This window comes from Schistocerca cancellata, chromosome 3, assembly GCF_023864275.1.
Source record: "Schistocerca cancellata isolate TAMUIC-IGC-003103 chromosome 3, iqSchCanc2.1, whole genome shotgun sequence".
Lineage (NCBI taxonomy): Eukaryota > Metazoa > Arthropoda > Insecta > Orthoptera > Acrididae > Schistocerca > Schistocerca cancellata.
The window spans coordinates 531,101,473-531,126,202 of NC_064628.1; the positions used below are offsets into that span (position 1 = coordinate 531,101,473).

General features: G+C 41.1%; 1 protein-coding gene across 2 annotated transcripts in view; it reads left to right on the forward strand.

Moving 5' to 3' along the window:
• The window catches only part of LOC126175365 (TIP41-like protein), a 65,221-nt gene that overhangs the window by 4,293 nt on the left and 36,198 nt on the right, over nt 1-24,730 (forward strand). For both annotated transcript variants that reach the window (XM_049922130.1, XM_049922131.1), the window contains exons 3-4: nt 5,650-5,829; nt 5,904-6,123. In XM_049922130.1, coding sequence (XP_049778087.1) covers nt 5,650-5,829; nt 5,904-6,123 — 400 coding nt within the window. The remainder of the gene's footprint in view (nt 1-5,649; nt 5,830-5,903; nt 6,124-24,730) is intronic.

Genomic DNA, 24,730 nt, shown 5'->3' on the forward strand with positions numbered 1-24,730 from the left:
AAAAACTCCCGCAGTATTTCCCCAGATTGTTATATTACAGGAGACTATAGAAGGGAGATACCATATGTAAAATAAAATAACAGTACTACTTCTTTGTCAACAAAGTGAGAAATGGCTCTCACTGCAAAGCAAGCTGCGTTAAATTCCTCGACCAGCTGATCAATTTGCTCATTCCATCTTAACTGACTGTCCCATCTTTATGCCTAGCAATTGTGAATGTAAAGTTCCAGTAATTTTGTGAGTATTGATATTCATTTCAGAGACATGAAGTTATTTATTTTTTGCATGAAACAGTGAAATATTAGTTTTTGAAAAATTTAGGATTAGGCTATTTTCAGTGAACTATTTGTACACTTGGATAGTGACTGTCAGGGCTTTATCCTGCATTGTGGAGTTGGATCACCAGCAAACATTACTATTTTTGCTGTGTTTTTAAATGTAATTGGTAGATCGTTAAGGTAGATCAGAAAAATCAGTGGCAGTCTGAGTTTGTTACACTTACCTCCATTAAAACAGTTCTTTGTTTTTTGTTGTGTAAATAAGATTCTAGCCAGGTCAAAAATTTGTCTTTGATGCCACACAATGGTAGTTTTTTATCAGTATGTTATGATCTACCCAGTAAAATGGCTTAGTGAGGTCACAAAAGATCCCTGTTGAGTATCTTCTGAAATTTAGTTCACATACAATTTCATGTGTTAGGATAAATTAATATAGCTCTCTCTGTTATAAAATCTGAACTGTATATCTGTCAGTAAACCATTTTGTGTAGCGTAGATGCAAGCCTTATGACTCAATATCCTATCTCAGTAGAGAGGTGGGCTGATAATTGAGTATTACATTCTTCTCTCCATCTTTGTGGACTGTCATCGCCATCATATGTGTCAGCCTCCAAAAGTATGTTTCTTTTTGTCTCAGTTATTATGATTCCAAATGGTTTTTACTTTATTGTTTGACCAGCAAATTTTTTGTGCACAATGTATGTGTCTGGTCTTCCTGATTGTACATTTTAGAATTTTACATCATTTCTTGTTATTTCATTGCTTGATTTATATAATTTCTCTCTCTCTTTTTGACATGTGTTATTTTAATGCCAGTTGTTAACCACTCTTTCCTTCCTCTGCAGGGTGGTTTGATTGTATGCTTCAAAATGTTTGAAAAATAAGTTCAAGGCTGAAATGAATTTCTCATTCACTTTGTCTGCCTGGTACACTTCCTCCATTATCTCTGATGTAAAATATTTGCAAATAATTCTGATGTGAAATATTTGCAGACAAGGTAGTAGATTCAGTATTTATGATTCTATGTTCAACTTGGATGTGGCCATTTACTATTTTCTGTTGGCAAGATTTAAGGTTGTAATTTGTCCGTCATAATGAGACACAACCATTTATTGCAGCCTTTCCCTGTAATCTGTTGGGTCCAGTAACAAATTACTAGTTACTGTCTTGCTGTGTCCGCATAATCTTGTTGGGAATTAGATCATAGGGAGTAGGTTGAAAATAGACAATAATAATTCCATTTTTTTTACAATTTATGATTTGAAAGAAGATTAATGTTAAAATTGTCACACACAAAAATCTTACTGTTATTGCTACGAAGTTTTCATGTTTAAAAATTATTTTGCATATATTTGAAAAATAAGACGTCAAAAACTTTCTTCCTTTGTAATAAATAATACATTTTCATTACCAAAAAAATTTTGAGCTGACAGAGTTCATATCGTGTGCCCCACAAGCCTAACAAGGTCCATGTTTTCATGTGAACTTAATACGTTTTCATAGCTAAAATTTTAATTTTAGAACACTTTCACCAGGTTGACTGTTACAGAAAAAGTATAATGATTCAGCAGCAACACACATTTATTTCCTGACAATGAAAAACATGAAATATCACACCCAAGTTATCAACTTAACATTGGAAGATTGTTTTGACATACCATACACCAATGTTTTCTGCAGTCTATGAAATTTTCTGAGGCATATATTCCCCACTATGTACAAATCATGTAAAAACCTGCAGAATGACTGTGGTGCATATAATGTTTCAAAAAAATGTCTGTAATGTAAAAAACAACATAGTTAGTTATTTGAGACATTCTTGGACTGAAGAAGGTGGTGGTTTGATGTAATTTTTGTGAAACACATGCCACTCCATGTGTCTACTCTCAGCATTCTGTATATGAACCCCATGGTCCTTAATATTTTTCTCAAAGGCCCAGAAGCATCTTGCTACATACTAGCACTAGACAGATGCGAGGTGTGGACATCACAATGCTCAAAACTACCTATTACTTTAGTAGTACATATGTATCCACCTCTCTCTCTCTCTCTCTCTTTCTTTCTCTATCTCTCTCTCTCTCTCTCTCACACACACACACACACACACACACACACACACACAAACACACACACTCTCTCTCTCTCTCTCTCTATCTATCTATCTTCTTTTATTTTGATGAAATATTTTGAAACAATGTCAAATATCTGTTGTACTTATGACAGGTTCCTTAATAGTACATTTTACATGAGCAGTGACTGCTGCCCACTGCAGGAGCCTTGAACTTAATATCCTTCACCCGTACAAAAACATAAATACACCCTCTCTTCTCTTCTGTCACTCTCCCTGTGGCGCTTTTTCACTTTTAACGTGTCATGCTCCACCTTATTTTGCACTCATACTGTACTCAATGGCACTTCTCCATAACAGGCCATTTCATTTCATCTGTTTTCAGTCTAAAAATAGCATGATAATATTGCTTGAACACATGGTCAGATTGTAAATTACATACTTATCCATTGAAATAGCAAATTGTAATGAATTATTAAAGCTGCAGAGTTAGGTAATAAACATACCATATTAAATGCAATGCATGTAAAATAAAAAAATAAAAAATAAAAAAATAAAATAAAATAGAACAAATCAGCTGCAAATTCTCTGTGTAACTTTCTTTTATCTCGTTAGTTTATGCACATGAAATTTGCTACTTTAATGCATTCGGAATCACAAATTAGTGTCACTTGAATAATATAGTCGAGTTATAAACATGTTAGGTTATTTTAAGTGTAAGTGCAAATGCGGAAGTTTTCCATTAATCTAGAAGAGAAACTCATAATGCCCAAATTAAGGTACCCACAAATAATGCTTCATTTGTTTGTTAATCTCATTTGAGATGCTTTTTCTTGTAAAATTATCATCTGTCATTTATTTTGTATTTAAGTGACAAATCAAAGCAGATGTAAAGGCCAAAAGAGTCAGTTTCGTCCTTGAAAATGGAGGTGGTGTTCTGGAACACGTTGTACTTTAGGAAAATGTAATATTATGATTGAAGACAGTATATTTTGTTTCAGGAAGAGGTATTACGTGGCACTATTATACTTGACACTTGAACTTTAATCTTTCATGTTACTAGAATGAGTACAGCAATCGTATTTTAATAGTGTTTCTTTTGTCACAACATAATATTTCATATGCCTATTTCTGCCCAAATTGTCTTCACGATGATAGAACATATCATTATCCAGCACATTCTTTTTTGAAATTGACTGAGTTGTGGTACTGTGAGATGCTTGGACCCCAAATCAACGTAAAGTTTTTAATTTTTATTGGCATTTCTTATGTGTTAACAGAAAATATACATCTCTCTCCAAATTTCAAATCTTGTGCTACTTAATATATTCTTCCACCTACTTTTTCAGCCATCATCACATTTCTGTTCCCAACATCAGGTAATATGTTGCATTATCTTCCAGCCAATATAATGCATATAAATTACAAATGAGTGGTTAAAATATGAAATGAGTGTTATGAAACATTCACTTGAATTTAATAATATGTACAAATGGAAATGGTTGTGCTTTTGCCATAATGTACTACTTGCCCTCCATACATGTTGTGGTATTTGACTAGGACTGATTTGATGTGATTCAGAGGTTTAATTGTGTAATCTCTCTCTCTCTCTCTCTCTCTCTCTCTCTCTCTCTCTCTCTCTCTCTCTCTGTTAGTAGCACAGTATGCAATATTTTTTCCTCTCATTGTTACACTTGTTCACATTGTTGTGGGATGGAGATATTGTCAGACAGGTATAATCACAGGCAGTGATGGACGACATGAAACACAGTACATATGTCATAGAGGTGTAGTGGTATATGAATAATGAGAAATGGTACAGACTTAACCATGTGGGATAACAGGGTAAAAGACATAAATAATGTTCAGTTTTGCCACAGGTTAGGCTCGAAACATAAAGTTTGATATTTGACTCTTAGGAGGGAATATGCTCTCCTTGGGAAATAATGGACATTTTGTACCAGTTGTTTATGCTGGATACAAAACTGTCGTGGACTCCTTGTGGAATATTGTCTGACTCCTCTCTCAAGGCAGTTTTTAGTTCTTGCATGATTCAGGGAGTGTGTGTTCATTGAAAAACACGTCTGCCAAGAGCATCCCCGGCACACTCTACAGGGTTTAGGTCCACAAAGTATGTAAGCCATTCCATATGTTTGATATCTTCACTTTCCCATGTGTCATATACCTGAACGGTCCTATGTGGGCAGGAATTGTCATACATGAACAGAAAGTTGGTACCTACCGCAGTCCTAAACATATATAATCCAGAATAATCTCCTTGCAGTACCACTCTGCCACTGTAATAGTTCCTCGCACAGAGATACCCAGCAATGTTCGGCCACTCTGCATAATGCCTTCCCACACCATAACACCTAGGCCTTACTGATGACGTTCATAAAAATTTTGTGGTACATAATGTGTTCCCCTCTCTCTAGACTCTAACTAGTGGTGAGAAGCAATTGCCACAGTGAAATTCGATTTGTCGGAGACCATCACTCTGGACCTCTGTTGCTGATGCCAACCATCTTGCTCCCTACATCAAAAAATTCTTTTTCGATGATTGTGTAGTTGAAGGGGGATGCATTTAACAGTCTTGCAAGCATACAAACCAGCCTGATTTAATCACCGCAAAATGGTTCTGTCAGAGACATACATACCAGTAATGGTTGCAAGCTCTGTAGTGATCTACCTTAGAATGAGATGACTGTTTCTTTTCTCTAGTAGGGCTACATATCTATCCTCATATCGTATGGTTGTCCATTTACAATAACCACCGTGCTTTTGCATAGCATTTCCACCTTCAGGAGCCTTTTTAATTGCGAGCTGACACATTTGGACACACACTGTACTGTGTCCACAATAGTGTCACTTGACCAGCTTCGAGCTGTCCCGTTGCTCATCCATGATCACAAGCAGATGTGTTGCTGTATCACACCGAATGATGCATTAATTCCACAACAGCCTTTGTTAAACACCATACTGTATGAACTGTGGAATGGTTACAGAGCATTCATGCACAGGCTTCATTACACTTAACATGTCATGCCCTCTACATTTCCTTTTCTATCATTGGTTGAATGTTCCATAACAACTGCCAGTTGTGGCATATCAATTTGCATTTGTTCCTTGGCAAGTGTCAGTTTTTCCTTAGCAGTTGTCAAGCAGTGTATTTTCCTTCAGAATGTTGTTCAGAGATTTATTAGTCTGAATTTTTTCTAGTTCTAGAGACAATGTCACATTCTCCGACCTAGAGCATTGGTAACAGTTTACATAAATAAAATTGAATAAATGTTTTCTTCACAGTTACAACAGTGAACTAGAGCTTCCACATTTGCCTGACATGGTGTTCCCCAACAATGTGATGGTGCTACAGCACGATAATGGTTGTGGAATAGAGTTCAATGCCTTGGATGCTCTGCGAAGAGTCAGTAATGGAAAATTATCTTTGAAAGTTGCCTGTTCTGAGGAATGGAAAGAATCAAGGTATAAATTTCACTTGAGTAAGTTAATGTAAACTACCTTTCTATTGTAGAGAAAAATGCTTATTTTTTATGTAGACAGGAGCATGGAAATCTTGATGAAGTTAAGCCATTTGACTGGACATTTACCACGGACTACATGGGCACATTGTTGGGAAATTTTATTGTCAGACAAACAGATGAGAGGATAAATATTGAGAAACTACGGCAAAGGGAGCAAATATTATTTTATAATGATCTCACATTATTTGAAGATGAGTTACATGATAATGGCATTGCAGTTTGCTCAGTGAAAGTGGTAAGTATGAAATGTTATTACTCAAAATTAAACTTTTATTTTACCATCTATTTCAATGTAACTGTCATCAAGGAGTGTGACTGAATGAAATTTAAAATGTTGATTTGACACCAGAAATGGTCATCAAGCCACAGTCACTAAAACGACTGGTTTAGTGTCTTTCACTTTACAACATTTTGTGGTGTCAAATATTTTTATTTGACTAATTGGATTAGAAAGTAATTTAGGATGTGTACTATTGAAACTGATATCTAATGTATTACATTCAAAAACACTCAAAAATAAATATTAAAATCTCAAGCGTGTGTGACTGAATAGTTTTTATTCTGGGCACATGTTGAAATAAAGGAAGTTCGGGTCCCATTTTATGGTCCGACCTGCCACTTTCCAAATTCTACAGAAGTGTAGACCGTATGGGGAAGGACACCTTATGTGGTGCACAAGTTATCCATACTGCCCTTAGATTCGATCTCCTGAACCTCTTGCCATGGTTTTGCATCTCCACCTGCAATTCAGCTATTTGGACAAGGACACTTTCTGGGTATGTCATCTTCTTCCATTGTCTCCTGTCCTCTTTCGTCCCCATGACAATATTGGATTTCTCTGCACCCAATATCCAGCGTGGTAGCCAGTCCATTGTGGTGGGGCTGTCATGTACCCATTTGGTAGTAGCCCCCTGACAACACAGGGATCACACTGCTGATGCCTGAGCTGTAAACTCCCCATGTATGCCAAGGAGTAGATGCCTATCTTCCTGGGACATCAGGACTCCCAACAATGGCCATCATGCCAGGTGGCCTTTGCTGTGGCTGGGTAGCACCCATGAGGAGAGCCCCTGATTGGAGTGGGTGGTATCAGGGCAGATGATCCACAATGAAGCAGGTTAAGTCATCTCTTGCTGGTGACCGTAGGGCAAGATCAAGTACAATGCTGACAGATATGACCTTAAATCGTTTTCCTCCCTCACTACACCATGGGAGGAACGTAGGGCTACAGAAAGAAGATAGCCATATACGCCTCGGTATTTAGTCTGTAGCAGAATGGACGAAAACTCATTTCTACCTACAAAGCCTCAATTTTTTGTTGAACATCTTGAGGATAAGTTTGGGGAAGTGACAGCACTGTCCAAGATTAGAAGCAGAGCAGTCTTGATTCAGACAGCATTCCCAACCTAATCCCAGACGTTACTCACTGGCTGATATTCCTGTTTCTGTCATTCCTCGTGAAAGCCCCAACATGGTCCAGGGGATTATTTTCCATCGCGACATCCTCTTGCAGTCTGAGAGCTCTGTGCCAATCTAGAACAGCAGGGTGTTCATTTCATCCTGCACATTTACAGGGGACCCAAAGACAACAGGGTTGCTACCGGTACCTTCATCTTGGCATTTAATGGTTATACATTGCATGAGAAGGTCAATGCGATGGTTAACCACTGTGATGTTAAACCATATGTCCCTCCTCCTATGTGGTTACTTAAGTGCTGTAAACTCGGGTACATGTCTTTCCGCTGCACTTCCAGTGCCGCATGTCAAGACTGCGGACGTCCACTGCATCCAGATACTCCATGTGCACCTCTTCCCACTTGTATCAACTGTTGAGAGCAGCACACCCCCTCCTCACCAGACTGAACAGTACTCCAAAAAGAGTGGAAAATCATGGAGTACAAGACCCTGGACCAGTTGACCAAGAGGCTAAACGTAAATCTGAATGATTACACCCTGTTTCATTGACAACCACATATGCTGCAGCTACATTACCATCGCTGTCACATTCACCAGTCGTACCACACACTGTGCCACAAACAGTGGGCCCTCCGGGCCTCCAAAGTACATCTGCCCTCTTGGTAGTAGGGGGAAAATCTCCTTCCATTGCTCCCAAAGTACCTACTTCGGGAGCAAGGCCCCTCCTCCCAAACACAGGGGACATCGGTCCCCTCCCCCCAGCCAGAGAAGCAACAGCCTCCTCTGGCTCCTCTTGTGCGGAAGGGGTCCTTTGGGACCCTCTCTCCCAAGGTCTCCACTAATGCCACAGAGGACACTCATCTGTGGCTAAAGGAGCCAAAAGCTGCTGGATGAAGAGCTTCATGGTCTTCCTCTGTGTCTGAAGCTACTTCAGAGAAGTCCTCCCAGCAAGCCCCTAAAGAGAAGTGAGAGGGCAAGCAAACAAAGAAGTCTAAGAAAAAGGACCCTCCGGTGGCTCCAACACTACCACTCCCTACCAGTTCTACACCTTCGGATGAGGTGGAGATCTCCGCATCACCTGAGGACCTGGATCTCACTGACGCATCATCCACAGTAAGAATGGATACAAATACTCAATCGGTGGCAGCAGGTGACACTGAGGCGTAACCTTCCTCCTAGTATGCTTCATGCTTTCCTATCTTCGTGATAACATCATCCTCCAGTGGAATTGCTGTGGTTTTTTCCACCACCTGGCTGAGCTACGGCAACTGTTAAGCTGTACACCTGCTTCTGCATTGCCCTCCAAGAAACCTGGTTCCTGGCAATGCGGACCCCTGTCCTCTGCGGCTATAGGGGATATTACAGGAACTGTAGTGACTAACATAGTGTGTCAGGTGGAGTTTGTGTCTGTCTTGAACTCAGTATGCAGTGAACCTGAGTCCCTTCAAACCCCTCTTGAAGCTGTGGCTGTCAGGATAAGGACCACGCAGGAAATAACTGCCTGCAGTCTATATCTTCCTCCAGATGGTGCAGTACCCCTGAATGAATTGGCTGCACTGATTCATCAGCTCCCTAAACCTTTCCTACTTTTGGGAGATTTCAATGCCCAAAACTCCTTGTGGCGTGGCACAGGGCTTACTAGCCGAGGTAGAGATGTTGAAACATTCCTGTCTGAACTCAACCTCTGCCTCGTAAATACTGGGGCCTCCACACATTTCAGTGTGACTCATGACACTTACTCGGCCATTGATTTATCCCTCTGTAGCCCAGGACGTCTCCCATCTGTTCACCGGAGAGCACACGATGACTTGTGTGGTGGTGACCACTTTCCTATCTTCCTGTCACTCCCCCAGCACCATTCAGCCAGATGTCAGCAAAGATGGGCTTTAAACAAGACAGACTGAGGAGCTTATACCTCTGCTGTCATTGTTGAATCTCCCCCACATGGTACCATCGATGTGGTAGTTGAGTGGGTCACTAGAACGATTGTTTCTGCAGTGGAAAACACAATCCCATATTCTTTAGGGTGACCCCAGCGAAAGTCTGTGCCATGGTGGTCACTGGAAATTTCTGGGGCCATTAAAGAATGTTGCTGAGCTCTGCAGCGACATAAGCGGCATGCTTCCCAAGAGCACCTAATAGCTTTTAAACCGCTCCCTTCCTGCATTCACCAGCTTATAAAAAGACGAAAGCAGGAATGTTTGGAGAGGTATGTCTCAACCATTGGGAGCCATATGTCATCTTCCAAAATTCTGGATGAAGATCAGACGTGTTTGTGGGTACCAGACCCCGACAGGTGTCACTGGCATTAATATCAATGGCATGTTACCGATGCAAATGCAATTGCCAAGCACTTCGCGGAGCACTATGCTCGAGCCCCCATGTCGGAGAATTATCCCCCATCATTTCCTACCCTCAAACGGTGGATGGAAAGGAAACCCCTCTTGTTTACTGAACTCCACAGTGAACCCTATAATGCTTCATTTACAGAATGGGAGCTCCTCAGTGTCCCTGCATGTTGCCCCGACGCAGCTCCTGGGTCAGATCGGATACACAGTCAGATGTACAAACACCTCTCGTCCCACTACAAGTAACATCTCCTTGTCATCTTCAACCAGATCTGGTGCAACGGCATCTTCCCATCGCACTGGCGAGAGAGCACCATCATTCCATTGCTCAAACCCAGCAAATAGCCGCTTGATGTGGATAGCTATTGGCCCGTCAGCCTCACCAACGTTCTTTGTAAGCTGTTAAAATGTATGGTAAGTTGGTGGTTTTATTGGGTCTTGAAGTCCCGTGGCCTACTGGCTCCATGCCAGGGCAGTTTCTGCCAGGGTCGCTCTACCACCGATAATCTAGTTTCCCTCAAGTTTGCCATACGAACAGCCTTTTCCAGATGCCAACACCTGGTTGCAGTCGTTTTTGATTTATGAAAAGCTTACAACACGACCTAACGACATCGTATCCTTGCCACATTATATGAGTGGGGTCTTTCCCGATTTTTATCCAAAATTTCCTATCGCTCCGTACTTTCCATGTCCAAGTTGGTGCCTCCCATAGTTCCCCCCACATCCAGGAGAATGGGGCTTCTGCAGGTCTCTGTATTGAGTGTATCTCTATTTTTAGTGGCCATTAACAGTCTACCAGCAGTTGTTGGACTGCCCATCTCACTTTCTCTGTATGCAGGTGACTTCTGCATTTCGTACTGCTCCCCCAGTACTGGTGTTGCTGAGCGGCGCCTACAGGGAGCCATCCACAAGGCGCAGTCACGGGCTCTAGCCCTCGGCTTCCAGTTTTCAGCCGTGAAGTTGTGTGTTATTCACTTCTGTCGGCATCGCACTGTTCATCCAGACCAAGAACTTTACATTAATGACAATCCACTCACTGTAGTGGAGACATTTCGATTCTTAGGACTGGTTTTTGATGCCTGATTGACGTGCTTTCCTCATCTTGATCATCCGAAGTGGAAGTGCTGGCAGCACCTCAGTACCCTCTGCTGCCAGAGCAACACCAACTGGGGTGCAGATTGCTCTACGCTGCTGCAGTACAGAGCCCTTGTTCAATCCCACCTTGACTGTGGGAGTCTGGTTTATGGTTCGGCAGCGTCCTCAGCATTGTGTTTACTCGACCCAGTGCACCACTGTGGCATTCGACTGGCAGCAGGAGCTTTTAAGATGAGTCCGGTGACCAGCGTCCTGGTGGAGGCCGGAGTTCCTCCATTGAAGGTTAGCTGTGCACAACTGCTAATCAGTTACATTGCACACACTCATTGTTCTCCTGAGCATCCAAATTACTGTCTTCTTTTCCCACCCACGGCAGTTCATCTCCTGCATCGGAGGCCCAGGTCAGGGCTCATGATTACGGTTCACGTCCAATCTCTTCTGTCTGAAGTGGAGTCTTTGCCTTTACCACCTATACCCGAGGTCCATTCACGTACACCTCCATGGTGTACACCTAGGCCGAAGCTTCGCCTGGACCTTTCACATGGTCCTAAGTACTCAGTTAACCCCGCAGCTCTCCACTGTCACTTCCTCTCGATTCTTAACATGTACCGGCACCATGAAATGGCTTACACCGATGGCTTGAAGGCTGATGGTCACTTTAGCTTCGCGATGTTCATGGTGGACGTACTGAATGTTCATGGTGGACGTACTGAACAGCACTCCTTGCCAGATGGCTGCAGTGTTTTCATTGCAGAGCTGGCGGCCATTTCTCTTGCTCTTGAGCACATCTGCTGATGCTCTGGCAAGTCGTTTCTTCTCTGTACTGACTCTTTGAGCAGCCTGCAAGATGTCGACCAGTACTATCCCCGCCATCCTTTGGTAGCGACCATCCAGGAGTCCATCTATGCCCTGGAATGGTCCAGTCGTTCTGTGGTGTTTGTGTGGACCCCAGGCAGCATCGGAATTCCAGGAAATGAACTTGCCGACAGGCTGGCCAAACAGGCTACAAGGAAACCGCTCCGGAGATCGGCACCCCGTAACTGACCTATGATCATTATTACGCCGTGAGGTTTTTCAGCTTTAGGAGACGGAATGGCATAATCTCAGTACACACAACAAATAGACATGCTATTAAAGAGACTATGAATGTGTGGAACACCTCCATGCGGGCCTCTTGCAGAGACTCTGTCGTTCTCTGCCAGCTCCACATTGGCCGTATGTGGCTAACACATGGCTACCTTCTCGGTTGCGAGGATCCACCTTGGTGTCACTGTGGTTCACACATGACTGTCATCCACATCTTGCAGGACTGCCCACTTTTAGCCCCTCTGCGGTGGACTTTTAACCTTCCCAACATCCTACCTTCAGTGTTGGGCGACAATGCCTCAACAGCAGATTTAGTTTTACGTTTTGTTGTGGAGGGGGGGGGGGGTTATTGTACCATCTATGGATGGGCATTTAGCCTTCCTTCTGAGGCCACCACCCTCCCTCTATTTTAACTCCGTTGCACTTTCTTTGCATTTGTTTGTCCTGGTAGTTTTCTTTTCCCTACATGGGTTCATCTCGCCTTTCTTTTTGGGGTGGTCATTTTAACGTGTTGCAGAGTGGCCGGCTCATCCTCTTTTATTATTGTGATCAGCCAGCCCAGACCATCTGCTCTATGGTTTCCTTCTTCTACTTTTCCTTGTGGTGTATGTTTTCCCCATTTATTGTTCGCTCCATTCGTTTTCTTTTTAGGTGTGGTTCCCCTTTCCTTTTCCCCTTCTACTTTCTCAAAAGTACTTTGGGTGTTTTTTGTATGTTGAGCCTTGCTTGTGTCAGAAAAAAGGGACTGATGATCCTGTAGTTTGGTCCCATTATACCCCAAACCAACCAACCATTAACACAAAACTGCAACAGGAAGAGTGTCTTTTTTCATCATCAGTCTATAGAAAAAGAAACGTGGGAGTTGATATTTACTTTTCAGTATTTGTTAGTTGTCCAACTTCAGTTTTTCTTAATTTATTTGCATTGCCTTTATGTTTAGTTGTGTGCGGATACCAGTGACAATGCTGCTGTTTGCTTGCATTCCTGACAACATTACTTAAATGAATACAAATTATTTATAGTAGTTGTTTTATCATAATAGGTAATAAAGTCATTCAACAACAATCCTCAGGGAAGTTACTGTGCTGAGAACCCAAAAAGTCTCTCAACTTCAAAATGATTTGACAGATAATAATGTATCCTGAGTAAAATTATTATGACTGTGTGACTATTACATGAGGTTGATTAAATTTTGATTACATCATGACATGGTCACACATCTGTGAGATTTTGCTGGAAGTTGCTCGGCCTTGTGAGCTGACTTGATATGTGAAATCTGCAGATGTAAGTAATCTAATATTAAAATGAAACAGTAATTACTAATTTTTTTCATCTTTCAGACTTCCCATATTTTTAGCTTCATTTTGTTCAAATGTTCATTCAAAAATAGGGATTCTTCCTCTGAAGGCACAGCAACTTACTTTTGGTATAAAAATACAGTTAATTTGATGAGCTCTTCACTATTAGTTTTTTATAAGTCAAAGTCTGAAACGTCTCTGCGTGGATACGTAATTGGTTGTGGAGAAGACAATATGTATGCAGCTGTAGCTTTAGGTATTTGGATGCAAATGGCTAAGACATTTATTCCTACCATATATTTTTGTTAAAATAAGTATAAATTCAAAATTATATATCATTGTCATAGTACATCAGATTTATTACAGCAGAGATTATAAATCTAAAATTCTGAGTATATTGCAAACTAAAATGTTAAAAAATAAAATACATGTAAGTGTTTGGCATTGGAAGTGAGGTTGACTTAGTTGTGTATTGCATGCACTTGTGTGTGTGTGTGTGTGTGTGTGTGTGTGTGTGTGTGTGAGAGAGAGAGAGAGAGAGAGAGAGAGAGAGAGAGAGAGAGAGAGAGAGAGAGAGAATTTCAAACAAGAGCCTTTTTAGAGTGAGATAGATACACATTTCTCTTATTTACGAATTTATTCATCAACAAATCAATTATCTATTCTTAGTTATTTTCATGAAACTTCCTGGCTGGACCGAGACTCAAACTTTGGACCTTTGCCTTTCCCGGGCAAATGATCTACCACTGTAGAGCACTTGCCTGCAAAAGGCAAAGGTCCCGAGTTGAATCTCAGTCCAGCACACAGTTTTAATCTGGCAGGAACTTTCATATCAGTGCATAGCCCGCATCTCGTGGTCGTGCGGTAGCGTTCTCGCTTCCCACTCCCGGGTTCCCGGGTTCGATTCCCGGCGGGGTCAGGGATTTTCTCTGCCTCGTGATGGCTGGGTGTTGTGTGCTGTCCTTAGGTTAGTTAGGTTTAAGTAGTTCTAAGTTCTAGGGGACTTATGACCACAGCAGGTGAGTCCCATAGTGCTCAGAGCCATTTGAACCATTTGAATATCAGTGCATACTCCACTGCAGAGTGAAAATTTCATTCTGGAAACATCCCCGAGGCTGGGGATGAGCCATGTCTCTGCAATATCCTTTCTTCCAGGAGTTCTAGTTCTGCAGGTTTCGCAGAAGAGCTTCTGTGAAGTTTGGAAGGTAAGAGACGAGGTACTGGTGGAAGTAAAGCTGTGAGGACGGGTTGTGAGTCATGCTTGGGTAGCTCAGTCAGTAGGGCACTTGCCTGCAAAAGGCAAAGGTACCAAGTCTGAGCCTCAGTCCAGCACACAGTTTTACCGTATTTACTCGAATCTAAGCCGCACCTGAAAAATGAGACTCAAAATCAAGGAAAAAAAATTTTCCAGAATCTAAGCCGCATCTGAAACTTGAGACTCGAAATTCAGGGGGAGAGAAAGGTTTTAGGCCGCACCACCAAATCAATACAAAGTTGGTCCATTGTAATATGAGACACAATTTAGGTCGAATGAATGACGATACAGCTACAGTAGTTTGGTTCAAGTCGTAAGCTTAGCAGTTAAGCTTTACCAGGTAGCCATTGCTATGCGTCAGGTGCTCCGTCCGTATTTATATGGGTACCCTTCCTTTTCCACGTGCTTCGTCTGGTTAGAATTGATTGCTTATTTTTCGTTGATCTGATAAGTGCCATTCTCTTTGTTATAGGCGTTTACGTCACTCTAAGCTGAAAATGCATTACTGTACTGTGTCATGCATTGTTTGTAGCATTATGATAATGTGTGTTTACGACCTGTTGCCGCTCGCGGCATGGCTTGCTTTTGTGCACGCTACTGCCGCTTACAATTAAACAAAAGAGAGGAATCGTGTCATTAGCGAAACAATGGCAAGAGACTGCTATTTGTTGTTACTTACACTGCTGCTTTCTTCGAAAATAATCAACAAGAACCAAATAATAGACTGTGTATGATAGAAGATGTTCTGAACGAGAGTTTAGCGAAAATTTTTCTCCATTTGAAAATCTTTGCAGACGCCTCTTTAGTACATTACATTCTACACAGAAATTAGAGTCATCTTAGATTTAAAAATCTAGTCAATTGCCATGCTTCATTTCTGATTGTACCACTATTAGGCATAAGAATAGTACGAATATAAACATGACATGATATTATATATATATTCTTCCGCATTTGCTGTTGTCTCACTCTAGCTTCGTAGTTTATTAGGCAGACAGGATTTAAATGAGATAGCAGCAAACACGAAACAATACATGGAAAAATGTTTGTATTCGTAATATTCTTATGGTGAAGGGAATACTGCATGCGATTCACAATACATAAAAGTTCCTATTAGCAACCATCTCTTCTCACAGGTAGGAAAAAATTCAGAACATAGAGTTGGCCATATTGACAAACATCCCAAACAGTCTTGCCATTCGGATTTTCGTAGTACATTGAAATGCTGCTACATTCGAAATGAACAATACGGAATTTGTATTTACTCCGTTGGATAATGTATGAAAATGTAGTGGTCAAAACTCAGGGCAGAGAAAAAAGCTCATCTTCCACCTTTTTTTTTTTTTTTCTGACGCAGAGGTTTTGGCGCCAGTATTTATCTTTGTGCCTGCAAAGCATGCCTGTGTAACGCTACATATATTTGACGGCAGAACTTAGTTGTGGCGGCACCTACCAACATTTTTCAGAACTTCCTCCTACTTTCCACTTGATTCTAAGCCGCAGGCGGTTTTTTGGATTACAAAATCCGGAAAAAAAGTGCGGATTCGATTCAAGTAAATACGGTAATCTGCCAGGAAATTTCATATCAGCACACACTCTGCTGCAGAGTGAAAATGTCATTCTAGTTATTTTCATGTTTGGTAGATCATTTGTAGAATTAATCATAATAATGTGGAATGAGTCATTTTACATTCATATGTTAATAGGACTACATGCTGGCCATTTATAATAGCTCTCTCCCCCTCACCCTCCCTGTCCCTCACCCTCCCTGTCCCTCACCCTCCCTGTCCCTCACCCTCCCTGTCCCTCACCCTCCCTGTCCCTCTCCCTCCCTCCCTCCCTCCCTCCCTCCCTCCCTCTCTCTCACTCTTTCTTTTTAAAAAAGGTACAGATGTGAATTACAATTTGTAATTCCTATTCACCATCTTTTACACATTGCATAGATAGAAATTTTTCTACAGAGTAAAAGGAGTTGTCAAGGAGACACTTTCTCAATTTCCTTTCAGGTTTAACTTTGCTATCTGTCAGATATTTTATTGTCATTGGGTTAGTGATCAAATTTTTTGTGGCAACATTGTACATCCATGAATGCCATTGTTTCCTTTTGGTGCTGTAATTATGTACATCATGGCTCCTTTTGAATTATCTTGGGCTGTTTACAACAAACTTCATGAGGGAATAAATAGACTTGCAGTAGTCAAAACTCCTTAATCAGACATCTACAAGATGACCATGGGTGGGCACCACATATTATTCTTGCACCATGTTTTTAAGCAATTCTTAAAAATGAGTTGCCCCAGAACGTTATTTTCCATCGTTGAATGAAAATATGCAAAATATTTTGTTTTTCTCCCAAAGATTTGCAGTGATTTGAAGTGCAGATGTGACTGAACTAAGTTGTTTTTGAAGTTAAAAAATGATCATGTTTTCCCTAGTTTAATTTCTCATTAGTATGGTTGCTTATACATTTTGAAATTTCTTCGTTGTGTGCTAAACTTATCATCAGCATAGTACCTCTAAATGTACAGAACTGAATGTGTTGTCTTCTTTGGAATTGAGAGTGAGACCATTTGCAGAAAACCACTCAGTAATACCCCAGATCACGTAAGAAACAGATTGCCCAATTGCTTGGTGTAGCAGGCAACACTTGTTAGGGAACGGCCACCAGGCAGTGACATCACACCTTTACTTGTGGCACCCATCATTAGATGTGCAATATGGGGCAAACCTCATCCATACGCGTGAAGCGACTAGTCTCTTTCCATCGTCTGGTCTCTATGAAGTACATCTGTTTCTGACATACCGTTGCTAGTGGATTGAGTCCTCATGCCGAGTGCGTGCGAGTACATCAGCTGTGGAAGGAGTAGATGGACAAATCCTGAACTAAAAATGTTCAGATTTCCCGTCAAAGATAAAGAAAGGTTATCAAAGTGAATTTTAAATTCAAGTAAATTAATAAATTAGTTAAGAGTAAGAATTGATAAAGAGCCCTAAGCATTCGATTCTATCTAAATGTTGTAGAATTTTTAAATAAAATCATTGCTGCAATTTGTCCTTTTTTAAAACTGTTTATTCACTTCACTATTGTGATTTTGGCTGTAGAGGCATTTTTGTGTGCAATGTGAAAACTGAAACTAATATAAGATATGAATAACAAAATGCAAAGCATAGTGTGATAACATTTGGTAAATACAATTTAAGAAGCATTACTTTACAACACCTTTCTATTGGCACTTGAAAATGGCTCTAGAGCTGAAATCGCCACAGTGAAATAAATGAATAATAGCCATGATCTAAATCATGTTATATACTAGAGCGAGTGAAGTGTATGTAAGTGAACAAGTGTAAAAACTCATTTACAATGCTGCAAACGAGTGTTCGTAGATAATTCGCCAATGTTCACTGCCATTTGTTTATACCCATGAACAAGAGGGAATGAAGGGAGGAGAATAGAAGAGAATGAGCATAGCATACAAACTATAGATGCTGCCTATTTTAATTTCTTTGTTATCTACGTGGCAGTAATCCTCATGCAGCTTTCACTTGAAAACAACACTACTTACAGCAACAGGTGTGCGCGGGTGCGAATATGCCCAGTAATAATTGTGTTGCAGATAAAAACCTACATCTGTTGTAGATACCTGTGGATTATCTTTAAACTGTACAAAGTACATTTTTAACGTAATTATGGTTTGCTGTCTGTGACTCTTCAAAGTTGACATCACTAAAATATGCTCGAAGAGCAGACTTTCACTTGTATGTTACGCATTTGTAGCCCCCTTTCAGCAACAATTAAAAATTCATCAGGTGCAAAATGTCTTCTCATCAACTGCCTTTCTAATTAAAAATAAGGAACAAATATGTTTTGTACCACTCTTATATCATTTACAATAAGTTACATACAAAGTAAAAGAATTTAAATTTGAAATGACTGTCAGTGAAATGTGTCCAGCCTTAATTCGCATCATAATCGAGTACGGACATCATCAGACAAAAATTCAGGCCAGGCACAAGTCTTTTGTCAGAACAGTGGAAGGTTAAACTGCTTTACAAAATGTTGATATCTGAGAATGCGGATACACAACTTGGCAGATGTGGATAATGATTTTGTGGATGCGGTGCACATACGGATGGCATTTTTCTTGTCCACGCAGACCTCTAATTACAGCTACGATGTAAATCTTTGATATTGAGATAGGATTATTTTGCCCACTGGTTTTGACAAAGCAGGCAAAGTGGCATAGGAAAATAAGTATGTTGGTGGCTTAATTTGTACATAGATGTGAAACACATGGAAGTAATGCCAGAGCACTTAACATTGAATTGCAGCTCCAGCCTTCTTTAGATTTATTCCAAAATTTTGCACATATGTCAGTTGGTGCCTTTCGCGTGCTCCTCATTACACTTGATGAGGAAATTTACTAGCAGCAACATAAAGCAGTTCGCATGCAGACGAATACTCTCTGTGCTGGTAGTACCAAAAAGGAGATGTAGCGAACTTCTTTTGATGCTTTGCTCAAAAACTGACAACCAGCTGAACACTAACGAACACCACCGAATGCATATCGAACAAGACTGAATGTTATTTTCTCACAGTGGTGAATGGAATTTAACACTGCAGAATGAGCATTTCGTAACAGAAACACTTGCAAATATTGAGGTTATGCTTTCGCTACTAAATTGTTTCTCACTGTGAAAAAGCTAAGCACTAAAGGGAAAACAACATTATAGACAAGGTTTGTTTCAATTATGAGGCAAGTAATGTCACTCGGAAGAAGAGATTAGAAATCACGTGTTTCTTAACTTTTGCAGGAACTTCAGAGGCATGGTGGACAGCGAGTGAAGGTCACGAACCAAACATGACTGACTGTCATTTTCTCAATTTTGTCTACACATATGAGAATGCAGTTTTCCCTGATTTAGTTCACTCAGTGTTGACCAGGCTTAAAACGTCCTTGCTATAGGACCACATTCCCAGAATTAATCGTAACATTTAAATTCCAAAAAAGGTTGCAAACAAAAAGCTCTCTTAGCAAATGTTTAATGAAAGATTCCTTTCTATCAAGCTAATGTAGACTGAGCTACTAAATGTGTTAATGGTATATACATATATTGTATTTTTTGATAGATAGTTATTGTTACAGGCAACGTCAAACTGCTGGATATGGACGCAGAAAAACTGCACAAGACTGCTGTGTGATACCCGTTTTGATGAAAAGTCATTCATGAACAGTACGAAACAATGGCTTATATACACAGCAGTTCCTGTAAATTTTACATCTGATACTAGTTCTTCAGCAGTATGTGAGAGAACCAGTGATAAGATTAATCTGTCATCACCTGACCTGAAAGTGAATATTCCAAGGAGAACAAGGAGGAGGAGTAACAACCTTGTAAAAAAAAACTTGGGTCCATCTGGCTCCGGATGGTAGCATCCAGTTAGGGCCCCTACCTAGGGTTACAGGCGAAGCCCGGCCAACGGTCTCGAAGGTGGAAGAGGAATGGCGCTTCCCAACAGCAGAGAGAGTGGAAGAGCCACTGAAACATATCAGGTAGCGGCTGTACTCCATGTTAGGGGCAGCTACCAAAGGCGTCTGTGTCCCCATGTCAGGAGCGCGGCCTGAACACATCTTCTGGGGCTAACAACTTCAGTTGTATAACTGGACGGACATGAGCCGTCCCATCAAAAAAAATTTTTAGCACATGGAATGGATCGCACTATGGCATCGAGAGATTACCCCAGGGGGACAATCCCCCATTGACCAAGGTCGACGCAAGCAGGCATTCGGTTTCTGGGGAACCTGCCAAAAATGCATAAGGGAAGAGTCGAAGCTCCCAAGAACCTCAAAGAAGATTAAAACTAAAAAGACTTTCAGAATTGGAACCATAAATGTACAGACAATGATTAAGACTGGTAAACTTAAACAGGTAATAGATGCGATGAAAGAGAGAAGCATTGGAATATTAGTGATGCAAGAAACAAGATACACTGACGAAGATACAGTGGAGTCAGAAGGCTTCATAATACTGAAGGGAAAACCAGGAGTTAAAGTGGGAAAGGAAAGACATGCCCCTAGATGCTTTGGTACAGGGTTCATAGTAGACAAGAGATACAAGGATGGCATAACTGAAATGAAGAGCGGGTCAGAAAGGATATCAACACTGACATCTCAAGGAGGGAACAAAAAGTATACAATAATAAATGGACATGCACCAACAAATGACAAGAAAGTTGCAGATAGTTTCTGGCAAGAGCTAGATGATACACTGAAAAACATACCATAAAGACGTGTAAAGATACTCATAGGAGATTATAATGCACGGATTGGAAGAGAGAAGCAACATAAAGGAGTAGTGGGCAAGTACCCTGCACACCAGCAGACAAACAAAAATGGAGGAAGACTAATTGAACTGTGTCGAGAACACAAAATGAGATTGATGACAACACACATCAAGGCCAAACCGTGTAAGAAAAATACATGGGCAAACCCATGCACTCGCCTTGGGGAATTCCAAGTTGACCACATAGCAATCCTCTGGAAAAATGCTAAAGAGATCATGAACACAAAGGTCAGGAAGAACACAAGAATAGAATTGGATCACTATCTTACAGAAGTTAGGTGCCTTTAGATTCCAAACAGGGACAGACTACCACAGATGAATAGAAGAACAGAAAACATAAAGATAGACAGAGACAAATTAGGACACAGTTGATCCAGATATGAGGAAGGAATTGAATCATTCAATAAATGGGACAACATGAAGCGAAATATGGCGAAACAGGCTGAACTATGGGGAAAGGAAGAAAAGAAACGGAAGCACTGGTGGTGGAACAAGGAATGTGAGGAAGCGGTAAAGACTTGCAGGAAAGCCTGGAGAGACTGGAGAAGCAAGAAGGACCCAGAAAATGGGAAGTTTTCTTAGGAGCTAGAAAGGAAGCAGCCCGAACGATAAGATGGCCCAGAAGATGAAGCAGGAACTGGACGAGATTGAGACCAACTTCAGGAAAAACAACAGCAGACACTTTTTCGGGAAATTCAAAGAGAGTCTGATTGGATACAAGGGTGGAGAACTGTTTATAAGAGGTAAGAAAGGGGAGCTGGCTGTTAGTGCAAAGGATAACTGTCAGATTTTTGCAGAGGACTTTCATGACCTGCTCAACTGTGAACCACCTGAAGAAGAGCTGGAACTGGGGACTGACACAAAAGAGAGAGAGCCACGCCGTCCAACCAGGGATGAAGTCGCACATGCCATAAGCTATCTAAACAATAATAAGGCAACTGGAGAAGATGGGACAGCAGCCGAGATGATAAAGTAGGGAGGCAACAAAGCAATAGACAACGTGACCAACATAATTCACCAGATCTGGAGAACAAAGAAGTTGCCAGAAGGATGGAAGAACGCAATTGTAGTACCAATACACAAGAAGGGGGACAAGAGAGATACAAACAACTACAGAGGAATATCGCTACTAGAGGTCGGATACAAGGTGCTGTCAAAACTATTGCTCAAGAGAGTAGAAGAACTGGTAGAAAGTACAGTTGGCAATTACCAAGCGGGATTCAGGTAGGGAAGAGGCTGTGTAGAACAGATATTTATCCTGAAGCAACTGGTAGAACATAGGGCCTTAAAAAAAGAAAAAGACAGTAATAACCTTCGTGGACTTCACAAAGACATATGACTCCATCGACAGACAGACTCTTGTTAGGACCCTGAAGAACAGAGGACTTGATGGAACTACACAAGCACTCATAAAAGAAATTCTGACAGACACAAAAGCAAGGGTGAGATTCAGAGGAGCACTGTCAGAAGAATTTGAGATCAAGACTGGTGCTAAACAGAGAGATGGATTGTCACCATTGTTGTTCAATATAGCACTGGACGAAGTGATCAGGCAGTGGAGAGCAATAAACGAGGAAATGGGAATACCAAAGACCCATGTGGGGGACATAAAGGACAGCAGGGCTCAAGTGGACTGCCTAGCCTTTGCAGATGACATAGCAATACTAAGTGAGACGGAAGAAGACGCAAAGACACAACTCAACAACTTAAGTAAGGTAGCCAGAAAGGTGGGACTGAGGATCGCCTATAACAAGACAAAGACATTAAATACCACTGCAGACTGGGAAACACCGGAAGGCACTGTGCAAATTGTGGACAAATTTAAATATCTGGGAGAATTTATAACAGGAAGGAACAGGAGCAAGGAGGGAATAACAGAGAGGATAAAGAAGATGAGGTCAGCCGTATGCATGACGATAGACATATACAATAAAAAGAATATATCCACAGAGGCAAAGATACGCCATACAAGACAATGGTGAGGAATGCAGTATTATGTGCTGCTGAGACGATGACACTAGGGAGAAATGGGGCACAACAACTAGAGAAAGAAGAGAGAAAAATACTAGGTCCCAAAAGAGGTGAAAGAGGTGGATACAAAGACCTAGGGAAGAATTGTACCGTAACATGAGAACAATACCCAGGGGAATCAGACTCAAAATGGCAAGATTTGAGAGACATGTAGTTAGCGTATGGACAGAATGACGAAGAGAGTGTGGGAAACAACAGGGAGGACAAGGGGAAAGACAGGAACCAAGTGGGTTGTTGAACTTCGGAAGGACTGGTTGGAATTGGGGATCAAGGTTGAAGGAAAGGAAAATTGGAGGAACAAGTATACACCGACCAATATGCCGGAGATCAATGACAGAGAAGAATACAGGAAAAGATTAGAGTGTCACCAGTGGAGCCGACAGGAGCAATGGAAACTGAAGATCTCGAAGAAGAGCGGGAGAGAAGAAGAGAACGAATGAAGAGGATCTGGGAGAAGAAGAGGAAAATGCAGTCCATGAAGCGACTACCTGTGGTCCTATAGAGGCCGTAACGCAAGAAGAAGAACATACAATGCAGCTAGTCACCTTCTGGCAGAAACAAATGCAACACCACAAAAGTGTGAACATTTCCGGACCTGAAAGAAATCATAGAAATGCCGGTGAGACAAGTTAAAAGAAAACTCTGTATGCTACGTGAAGATGAGGATACTGCTAGAAAGCAAAAACTGAAACAGAAAATCCATAATATGAACAGATAATTGAAAAACAAAACTTCCTACTTGTCAAAAGTTAAGGATAGATTGCTGCATTGTAGGAGCTCAAATAATATTGCCCTTGTGTTCAGCAGTTTTTGTTTCCCATCTGATTACTCCGGGGCACTGGCTGCAATGCAGTGCAAGAGCAAAAAATGTTTGTGGTCTTCTGTTGAGCAAAATCTCAGAACTTGTGTAGTGACTAAAGAATTGCAGAGTGATACAGCAGAGAACACGGCTACTTTTATAGAATTTATGAACTATTTGTTTGATGTTTTGAATATCAGGACACCATTTTCCTGTAATCCATACAGGTGTGCATTATCAGAACAATGCCCAGCAATAATGGAAACGCTACAGAATGCAAAGGATGTCTTAAGTACCATAAATAAAATTGACAAAAAGACCGGTAAAATAACGACACCACCATGCATTATGGGTTTAATCCAGACTGTTAATGCTATTGCTCAGTTTTTTCTCAAGGAACAAACTGTGCATTAAGTTTTTACTGGCCACCAGATTGAATCAAGATGCTCTTGAGAATTTATTTTCTGTGTACCGTCAGAAAGGAGGCTACAATCGTAATCCAACACATAGAACACTAATGTGCTTGTTCTGAACAAGCACTGTTAACTCACTAAGGAAGCCTTCTGACACTTAAAATTGTGAGAATGACACTGACAACATGTTACTGAACAACTGTGTGTTGCAAAAGGAAGGTGATGATCCTCAGCTGTTGGATAACTCTGGAAATGTCGAAATTCTGAACACTCCTGGCTCCTCTATGGATTAAGAAGGGAGTACTATCAAGTCTGATGAGTATTTTCCTGTCTCACAGCAAGACCTTTCCTCTAAATAGCGTTCAGTAGCATATTTTGCTGGCTACTTAGCACACACATGCATCGAAAGGTATGGTTGTTAGAGATGTAAGGAGACACTTACTTGTAGCAGTGAGCTTCAAGAGAAGAGGGAATTATTTATTCTCCATAAAAAATACGCAACTGGGAATTTGTGTCATTCTTCAGTGGTACTCAGTGCTCCTACTGTTGAGTACCGGTCGGTAGAGAAAGAGGAGGAGGAGGAGGAGGAGGAGATTAGTGTTTAACGTCCCGTCGACAACGAGGTCATTAGAGACGGAGCGCAAGCTCGGGTGAGGAAAGGATGGGGAAGGAAATCGGCCGTGCCCTTTCACAGGAACCATCCCGGCATTTGCCTGAAGCGATTTAGGGAAATCACGGAAAACCTAAATCAGGATGGCC